This window comes from Haliaeetus leucocephalus, unplaced genomic scaffold (genome assembly GCF_000737465.1).
Source record: "Haliaeetus leucocephalus isolate CR32 unplaced genomic scaffold, Haliaeetus_leucocephalus-4.0 Scaffold155, whole genome shotgun sequence".
NCBI classification, from domain to species: domain Eukaryota; kingdom Metazoa; phylum Chordata; class Aves; order Accipitriformes; family Accipitridae; genus Haliaeetus; species Haliaeetus leucocephalus.
The window spans coordinates 2,256,748-2,267,302 of record NW_010972591.1 but is presented as its reverse complement, the minus strand read 5'-3'; the positions used below and the strand labels follow the sequence as shown (position 1 = coordinate 2,267,302).

The following is a 10,555-nucleotide window of genomic DNA, read 5'->3' as shown; positions in this document are numbered from 1 at the left end:
ATGTGTACCTCTGCTCCTGTGTTTGTGGAGATGAGCCTTTAATCACATATATATCAATAAATATCTTAGGGTAGGATTCATCACACTTAAGCTTAGCCTTCTATAACCAGGTGTCTAACATAAACTGTTCAAATAGGCTGCCTTTCCAGTCAGTAATGAAAAAGAGCACTTCCATTCCTAGGCACCCACCTCAGGCTGGGAGGGATCGCTCTCTGGAGCTCCTGTCTGTCTCTCCATAATTATGAGCAGTAGCTTTGATTTGCCTGTTTGCTTAACTTTGAAATATCTAAAACTGGTTGAAAGCAATCCTAGCTCTAGGAACACAAATGCTTTTCCTGTGGACTCCTGGCTGATAGGGCTTTGTGTAGGGTGATGTACAGCATGAAGAGTGGAAAGAAGATGGTAGAAAAAATAAAACAAGACACAATTTTGTATCAAAAGTGAAAACTGCATTGTCCTTTGTAAGCTAGCCATCCTGATGTTAATTACATACATATACACATCAGTATGTTAAATACTGTTATGTTATATACAGAAACACAGATTGTGCAGGGACTGAGGTTTGCTAACACTGAAGTACCCATACATTCCATATATTTGTAAAAGAAAAAGTGTTTCTAGTGCAATAACACTACATTCTTTCCAACACCATTACAGATTTCATTTTCTTAACATGGAAACCAGAAGTTTGTCTTTAGGAGGCGTGTAACTCTCTTCTTATCAGGGTCAAACTCAAATTGCTTCCTTCCATGAAAGAAATAAAAGAAGTCTAGGGGAAAAAAAAACAGATGAATCATGATATTGCAGGTGTAAAGATTAGTATGCTTTAACAATGTCTGGAAAGAGCTCAAATAAACTTTCGATACACTTACACTGCCAACAGCATCTACTCCCAGGTGTAACCTCTGCAAAATGGTGCAGAGCAGCATAGGGACACCTTCCATAGCAAACCAGCCATGCACACGTTGTGTAATATACTTAATGAATCCCATGAGGTAACCCTACAAAACATTTATGCTGTGTGTTTCTGCAGTTTAAAATATCTGCTGTTATGCAACAGCTGTGTTGAAACCCTCCAGAAGGGCGTATCTCTAGCCTCCTGCGGGAGGTATTGCACAGCCTGGAGCGTGGCACAGAGCAGGGCCAGGTGCGAGTGGGTACAAGCTTGCTGGTGTGCTGCCAGATACTGTGCAGGGAAGGAGAGATCCAGCCTGGGGCAGCCATGTCCACACTGGCCGCCGGGAGTGTCAACTGCAGTTACGGATCCCAGGTGTAAGACTCGTTTTGGAGGAAGCTGATAGATTTGCTGGGAAGGAATTAACATGCACAGGTTTTGATGATCAGGAGATGAGGAGCCAGGAGACAGCTGTGAAGCTGTGCCATTTGGCAGTGTGGATGTACCCTTGAGTCTGTTCCAACATCTCCCTGTCTAAGTAACATTATCCCTCATGCAGGAGAAGCTACTGCCATGTATTATTCTCAGAGCATTGCCATTTTATGTGGGCCAGGCTGTGATAGCCTTGCTCACAGCAGGTAGACCTTATGTTGTTGAGATGTCACTGTCTTGAGCGGAGCTCTTCGTGGTGTGAGATGCACATCAACATGAATACAGATATACAGATATATCAATCTGTCCCTTAGAGCTGGCCTTTCCAGCTGTGAAACAGTCACCAAAGGTATACCATCACTATTTTTCAAGGGGATAAAGTGAAGCATGGGAGTGTTATGTGACTATTTCAAGATCTTGTTGGTCATCCTCAGGGCTATGAACATCATTTAGAAGTGCCTCTCTCTGTCCAAGCATTCTCAGCCCTATGACCTTGAGTATTTCTGTCCTGGTTTCAGCTGAAATAAAGTAAATTTTCTTCCTAGTATCTGGTATAGTGCTGTGTTTTGGATTTAGGATGAGACTAATGTTGGTAACACTGATGTTTTAGTTGTTGCTGAGCAGTATTTATACTAAGTCAAGGACTTTTCAGTTTCTCATACTGCCGCGCCAGCGGAGGCTAGGAGTGCAGAAGAAGCTGGGAGGAGACACAGCCAGAACAACTGACCCCAACTGGCCAAAGTGACATTCCATACCATAGGATGTCATGCTCAGCATATAAACTGGGAGGAGTTGGCCAGGGGACACCCCGTCTCGGGGATGGGCTGGGCATCAGTCAGTGGGTGATAAGAAATTGTATTGTACATCACCTGTTTTGTATATTCTATTATCATTATTATTGTTGTTATTATTATTACTATTTTCCCTTCCTTTTCTCTCCTATTAAACTGTCTTTATCTCAACCCATGAGTTTTACTTTTCTTTTTTTTTTCAGTTCCCTCCCCCATCTCCCTGGGAGATGGGAGAAGGAGTGAGTGAGCAGCTGTGTGGTGCTTAATTGCCAGCCTGGGTTAAACCACGACAATTTAATACAGATTTTATTAAGAACAGTTACTCACTTTCATGTTGAAAAACAGCATCAATCTTCCCATTAATTCCTGGAAATGCATCTCTTATCAGTATGGGCTTCCTGTCTATAGACTGACTTCTTTTATCATAACTGAGAAAAATTATAAACAACATGGTGTCAATAAAAACTGCAAACAACTCATGATTAATTCAGCTCACCTTATTGCCTTCTACCTACCAACAGGTAACTGAGTTCATTGAAGACTTTCAGTATCATTTAGGTAGCATTGACACAGATGTGATGTGCCATAAATAATTATTACTCTATTATTAGCTGCACTGGAAGAATTGCTTCTGTTTACATCACCTCAAGATACATCTAAGAATACCTAGTATTCAAACCATCATCATAAATCTGCTAAATATTTTTTCTGAGAGACTGTACCTAAAGGGGAGGTGGATAATCTTATCTCAAATATAAGTTAGATTTGTAAGATTATAAAAAAATTGCTTTCATGTTGTCTATCTGTAGGAGATGTTTATCAGGAAAAATCTGATTTTTTTTCTTAAGTTATTAGTTATTTTAAGTCATTTTACTTAAGTTACTTATAGCAGGGTGTTACATTTTTCGTGAAGTGCAGTTTATCTATCAGTGCTGGAATAAGCAGGCTTCTGAAATCATGTTCTTTCTGATACCTTTGCTCAGTAAGAGATTTAATGATCAGACAAACTGCTCAGCTGAAGTCCTTCAAGCTATGAGAGTTTGAACTATATGTGGAAGTCTGATCTTCTGCTTAAACTACAAATACATGGCTGAATAGTTATTCCAAGATGATCTCTGTAGGTGCAATGACTTGGGCATTGTGGTGACAGGAAAGAGAGTTGTGTCATTCATCTGCAAAAGTTCAGGTTATACACTGTATAGGAGCAGCTCCTTCAGTTGTTGCAAATGTATGTCCTGTAACACAAACCTGAGGAGTAGGGATTGAACTGAAAAGAGGAAATAATAACCATGCACTGCAGATAATTCTTTACAGTACATGGCATTTATGAGCAACTTTATGAAGCTATCTGTTGGTAAGTGGAAAAAGGGCGGGATACTCCATCTTATCATGCAGAAACTTTTTTGATATAAATAGTGAGGTTCTGACTGATTTCCTGAGCTGACTTGTGGAGCTGTAGGATAGCTTTTTTTTTTTACCAAAGCAGTTAGATTAAAATAAATAAATAAATAGTCAAATAGTTAAATCAATTAAAAGGAAAGCTAAAAGCACTGTTTCTCCTCCCTTTCAAATATTTTTCCATAGCCAGTTGTGACACTGAAAGAGATTACCAAAAGTGTGTGACTAATGCATCCTAAGTCATGACAGGATATTGATCATGTGATTATGTTTGCTCCTATTTAGGAAAGTATCACAGGAAATATTACCTCCAAAATTTGTCTGCTATGAAGTAATATGTTTTCCCCTCAATTCCATTATAAAAAGCAGCATCAATTTTGGTAATATCCTTTGAAAATCCCAGGGTGTATACTTTTTGGGGGTATCCAGGAAGTATAGTATCTCCTCTCACAACCCAGAATTCATTCCCTATCAAGAAAAGTTGATGAACATATGTTATCAGAATCTACTTCTGGGAATGACACAAACCTTTTCATGAAAGCTAATCTTTTAATGGAAAAATGCAGAGAGAAAATAATGGTTGCTTGAAAATATTCTACATACTGGTTCTAGAGTCCAAAAAAGCTGCAAGAATAGTTCTTTGTACCACATTTTATGCAAACTTAGATTTTAGTTTTCCTTCATACTTATGTTAGTTTTCCACAAGCTAGGAAGAAGCATGTGTTATTATTTTTAAATTCAATAGATAATCTTCCAGAAAAACAGGAAAATGATGACATTTATTTTGGCAGGGAAACTTTTGTATAATGACATTAAAAAGTAAGATACATGTTCCTTATCTTGGATAATATTTTTTTTAACTCTGTGATTGAAATACACCAATTTATTGGACTAAATTAAAGCTTGTGGAATCCTACAGAAAGAGCTTAAGGGGTTTTTAAGCCAAACACAAACTCTCAAGGCTACTTGGAAAGGCAATATAGGAAAATAAAAAGACAATATTTTACCTTTAAAAATGACAGTTTCGTCTTTTTCAGGAATTTCATATGCAGCATCAACACCAGGTGGCAGCCGTGGCCAGAACGAAGATATTAAATTAAAATCAGCTGTTCTGACTGCAGGATGCTTGCGCCAAAAATGCCTTACATAAATATAGAACAGGTTTTAAATAAAATCAGGCTTTCACACACACTAATGCATGACACCACATCACTGCAACCAGGGAAGGATTTATCTGACTAAATCTGGCCATGTACCCTGAGTTAGTCACTGTAAGCTCTCTGTAATGTCAACAGAAAGAAAGGTATTTCCATGGGGTTTCTCTCATCTTGATGTAGACATCTGAAATAGGTCAGATGAACTGTTTTGTCAAAATGGTTATTATTTTCCCTTATGTAGAAAGGGAGCCTAGAGAGACCTGGCTCACATAGCTGGTATGGGGTAAGATTTTGGGAATGAACCCCCACCTTGGGGTTACCAACACCAACTTAGAGAAACAGTCAGTGTGCGTGAGGATCTTCTGCAAAATAACACTTTACTGGCTTTGTGGACTCCAAATTCTGAGGTCAAAACTGGCTTTAACATTGTTTTTGGGAAGGGTCTGAAGCAGGTAAAACACAGCCCTACCACATGAAAAGGAAGGGAATCAGCTCTTTTACCTCTTCTCTTCAAGACTTTGGGCTGTCATGCCCTGAAGAGGGACAATTTGCCTGAGTTTAGCACTGAATCAATTATCCTTTCCTCTTATTATTATTATTATATTAAATCAGCACTGCAGGGGATCTCCAAGCAGGTATTGTGTCAGGACTGGTAAACCCTCAGCTCTCTCAAAGCAAGGAGAGCAATGAAGGTGCCAAGTGTCCCAGGGCTGGTGATGGCTTTTGCCAAAGCTGAACTCTCCCAGAAGCCAAACACTTGGGAATTGCTTACGGCCTAAAGTGAAAACAGTCCATGTTTTCAGGGGAGCCATCTTTCCCCATCCTATTCATAGCATGCCCTGTTTCAAAGGTGATCTTCTTCCTTATACTTATCTCTCTACTTTTCTCCACCACCCTCTTTGTTTTTGCCTCCCACCTCTTATCCTGATTCCCTGTCTCACCTTCCTGCCTAGAATGGCTGATACTCCAGGTAAAGTTATTTTTCCATGCTGTGGAGCATAATTTGAAAATTATATCCAACTATTTTACTTTCATAAAATTGACTTACTTGTCTTTAAAGAACATTATTTCTCCACGGAAAGTGGTGACAGCATCAAAAGTTAAATCAGGGCCACAGGTGTTTGGCAGTGCAGGATCTTTTGACTCAGTAGGGTCTTTTATCTCAGTAGATTCTGTTTGGTCATTGTGGGTATTAGAAGATGGTCCTAAAAGAAGCAGTTTATGGAAGAAATTAAAGTGAGAACTCATTCAGGTATATGCAGTACACAAAAATGTCACTGAATAGTATTCCAAAGTCTTTGAAATTATAAGCATTAGTTGATTAATAATTGTGAATTACCATAGAGGTACTGAATGCCATTAATATCATCCTGATGAAGAGGGAATACTGAAGGGTCAAATTTCCTATAAACTGGATACATCAGAGCATTGGGGTCTTTGGAATGGAAAAGTCCCAGTGAATGGCCAAACTCATGGGCGGCAACATAAAACAGGTTCGTACCTGAAAACAACAAACAAAACACATAATAGGAGAGCTATGTCTTTTCATTTGTCCTGAAAACATGAAAGACATAAGGTAGGTCAGAAGGTTTCAGAACTGCTTGCCTAAGCAAGTGAAGCTGTTAAGGGAAAATCATTTGGAGATGAAATTCTGGTCAGAAAGAAAAATAATGAAATCATTACAGCAGAGTACAAGGAAATAGGCTGTAGCTGCTGCAGAAGTCAGTGTGGGAGAAGGACCCTGGACCAGTGCAGGTGATATAACTGTGCAGGGAGAGACAAGCAGGTAGGAGGAGTGGGGAGAAGGGGGCTGCCAGGTCCGTCAGCTTCTTCCCAAATAAATCTCCACCCAGTTCATGGCAGAAGTTCAGCTGGGGCCCTAACTTTTTAAACCAGAGGGCTCAGAGCCTTTTTATAACTATGGAAACCAGCTGCCCAATGCTCCTTCAAATCAGCCACATTTTTAAGCACTTCTTAAGGAAGAGACGAGACAGATGCTGCACCCTTGATTTCATGTACAGCCTGCTTAAGGAAGGGCTTGGAGAACTTAATTTCCTACCCTCTGTACTTTTGGTCCAGGTTTCGTCCTCATCGAAGTGAGCATCTCCACCAAAGTCCTTGCCAGGTGCATAGGCATGAGCAATGGACCCTCCTGGGCCATCAAAGGGGATGAAGTCGTTGTGACCTGAGGAGCAAATCCCACACACAGCTGGCTGGGGATTATGGAGGTAACAGATCTCAGCAATGCACGGTGCTCTCTGTTCTGCTGATTTTGTAAACTTTCAAGTTCCCCTTCCACACAGATTTGCCAAAAGCTCTATTTTTCACAGGTAAAACTTAGGAAAATTTGAACTGATGCATCAGGAGTGAAATCTTGGTTTTCTTAAGTAATGGGTGGACATTTACATACTGCTGCCGCAAGGGAAGAGGAGGATGTGGTTTAGGTTGAAATATATTTCCTTTCTTGCTCATAAGGTAAAATTTTCATAAACTCTGTGTCAGCAGTCATCAGGTTGTTACCTGGTCCTGACTGGTAATTTAAGTGTTGATGGCAGAAGCAGGATCCTGGGAAGACTGTAAGCCCTTGAATGTAGTCTCCAGAAAAGGTTTTAAGGACACAGAGGTTATGTGTGGTGCCTGCACACTCTGCATAATGCAGATGAGTGGATATGTTTGGGTGGGAACAAAGGAGCTGACTAGAAGAGTCATACTAGAGTATGATTGTTAATAAAAGAGGAAAGGCTGCTGGTAAGCCTACCCTGAGGGCAATGCCAAAAATATAAGCCTTTAGTCTGTCTAGAATTTATTTAGCTCACACAAAGCACATGTCTAATCCCAGGAGCGTAACTAGAGCTACCCACTCTGTAATGATCTGAGCCTGGGTATATCTCACAAGCCCTAAGCCTCTTGTGGTTCATGCACACACGGGGTATCATATACTACGTATAGATCCAGTGAACAACAGGCAGCTCGTTACATTTATTTTCTCCTTCCTTCTCTTCAACTGCCTCTATACCCTCCCCTAAAGATTGTCAAGAATTGTAGCTATAGCACCTTGAGCAGGAATTCTGTTTTTCTGTCTGCTTGTTCAACTTGACACTGAACTTTGCACGTGCTATCTGTTGGAAGAAATCATTAGCTTTTCAGGTCAACTGCTCCATATAGGCAGTAACTTGGCAATAACTCATAATAACTGCGTAGAGCTTTACCTCTGGCTGCAAAGGAGATCATTATGTCTGCATCACCTCTATCCTTCTTGATGAATTTCAGTGGGGTCACACTGCTCCAAACACTTAACGCTTTCTTGATCGCTGCATTGACATCTGCTGGACGCAGGTCTGGTGTGTAGTTTAATATCCTTTAAAATATAAGATAGAAAACAGATATGTTCTTACAACATATGCTGTGTAATGCACTGTCTTTACACTAAGAATTCAACTATAATTACCTGTATGTCAGAACTTGTTTTTCCCATTTTGGCTGTCCTGCAAAGGTGGAGAACCCAGCTACGTCAGGGAATCCACAACGACGTTTTTGTATCAGGTCCAAAGTGCCAGAATCCAGTTTCCCTGTCACCTCCAGTCCAAAGAATTCCTGCATTTCTTTTATTTTTTGGGTCATTGGACTATTATTTTTCCAAATGAAAGATTCCCCATCTTTCTTAAAGCCGTAGTAATTTTCCAGGTAGTTCTAATGAAAAAAAAAAAGCATTTTAGGACAGTCTATGGTGTTTGCTTTTGAAGCTTATATAAAAACTTGTACTAACACCACTTCAGACATGTACCTTTGCTACTTTTCTTTCTGTTCAATGGGAGCATGAGTAATAGAGTTTCTTAAAGCCTATATGAATATTTTTCTCTTAATGATAGTTTTTGTATTATAATACCATTATAAATGTCTTGCAGTTTACTCAGAATACATTCAAAATTAGCATTTGTCTAATAAATTCATTATTTGCTGGTAATGTACCCTCCACTTACCCTGTGCTCTAGGGTTACCCAGAGTCCTTTAGAACAGGCAGGGCAGAAGCTGTTTGACATATATGACTGAATACAAAATTTCAGCAGTAGTATTCCATTTTCCCACTTTTTTTTTTTGACAGTAATAATTCAGACAAAATAATATCCTTATTTTATGAAGAGTTATGTCTCGTAATACCAGAAGTCACATAAATAACCATGTTTCCACCTGAACTACAAATCAAATGTGGACTGACTCAGGAGTTTGATTATTTGTAGAATCAACACGTAAGTGAATGCATCATCAGTTTTAATTGTTCTCTACAAAAAAATAAAACAAGAAGGAGTCAGGGTTAAAGAAGCCTTTGTCATCATGGTACAGAATGCAGCCCCCTCTATTTTGAGAAATACTCAATCATGTTATTCATTCTACTGGAATTTGCAGAACTAGCTCCTCAGCTACTATATATTAGTTCCAGACATGGCAATGGATGCTCTATAGTTGCTAAAGATCACCTCCCCAGAGGTCTACCTTCCTTACCTGGATAAGCTGCATGCCTTCTTCCTTCTTCTGCCTTGTATCTGCAGGAAAAGTGTAAGAAAGTGCTGCACATAATAACAGGATAAATGGGATGTTCTCCATTATCATATTCACTAGCCTTTAAAAAAGTCTTCTTTGTAGTCTGCCACACACCTGCTTCACCTTTATATAGTACTTATTTGCTTCATAAAGCTTTCCAATCTCTGACTCATTGATTCTCACAATTTCTAGTTAGCAACAGTACACATGCAAAACAATGGTTTTACCATAAAAAAACCTGGTGCTCTCCTTCATCCGGTTCCACCCTTGTGCAGGTTTTGCAACATGGAAATATGATTAATGAGGAGATAATAGAGCTGTAGTTCTTTTTAATAAGGTCATTAACTTTTTAGTTATTAAAATGTAGTCTCACTCTCCAAAAAATTTAGGCATATCTCTTTAATGTTTTCCATTCAAAGTTTGTATTGTTTTCAGATGTGTTATTGAAGTATCTAAAGGGAAAAACATTCACAGAAGATTACAGAACTGTAGACTACGAGTAGAAAATTTGTTTTCTAGGGTTCTTTTTGTAGTTGTTTGTACAGGAACATGTACTTTTGGAGGCTATTATAGTGCCACCATCTTCCCCTTTGGTAGAGTCCTTCAAAATTAAAAGGCCAGTGCTGTAACTCCCTGTTTGATGAAGCAGTGCTTTGTTTATGCAGTTTTTCTTTGATACAGTTCTCACCTGGATGAAACTTCCTTTTGTCTGCAGGAAAACATGGGATTCCCACAAGGAAATGAAAACACTTTTCTCAGCATGGTTAAACTCATTATAAAGATTGAGCCAAGGTGTTTGCATGGCACTTTTATTCAGCAGTTTCCATTGTTCTCAGAGAATTGCCCAATTACTTCGTATTTTAGAGTCTCCTTCTGTTATACTTACTATAATGTTTTAAAAAGCACTGAGTTTTCCTGGACCAAACTCTGATGGCTTTCCCAGTCAGAGGAGAGGGTCCTCTGCTCTCTATGTCTGCTGTTGGTGGTAAGAACTGCTGAGACTCAATATCAGGTCTACTCTAGTGTTGGGTCCACTTTTCCTCCACGCCCAATCACACCCTCCACGTACTGCCACAAATGAGGACAAAGCAGAGGTGACAGTGAAGGCCCTGGGAATCCTGAAGAGAGATCTCTACTGCCATTGAAGATAGTCCTCTGTATCTGAGACTTCTGCGTGGAGCTGACACAGGATTTAGGGTACACCTGCAGCATTGCAGGGCACGTGGGATGTTGCATGTGCAGAGAAATAAAACCCCTTCCACAGACCTGGCAGGATAATAAAGCTGTGACAGGGGACATTATAAATATATTGTACATGTGAGATATTTGCTGAAATCTTTTCC

The 10,555-nt window shown here is 39.6% G+C and overlaps 1 protein-coding gene across 1 annotated transcript; it reads right to left on the bottom strand.

The window, feature by feature from the left end:
• Positions 1–668: 668 nt before the first annotated feature.
• On the bottom strand, positions 669–9,275 carry LOC104828449 (stromelysin-1-like). The gene is made up of 10 exons (XM_010562122.1): positions 9,174–9,275; positions 8,122–8,363; positions 7,883–8,031; positions 6,733–6,858; positions 6,013–6,174; positions 5,722–5,878; positions 4,524–4,657; positions 3,825–3,984; positions 2,446–2,546; positions 669–769 (listed from the first exon to the last, which is right to left on the bottom strand). Exons 1-10 carry the CDS (start codon positions 9,273–9,275, stop codon positions 669–671), a joined length of 1,434 nt encoding a protein of 477 aa, XP_010560424.1.
• Positions 9,276–10,555: the final 1,280 nt, after the last annotated feature.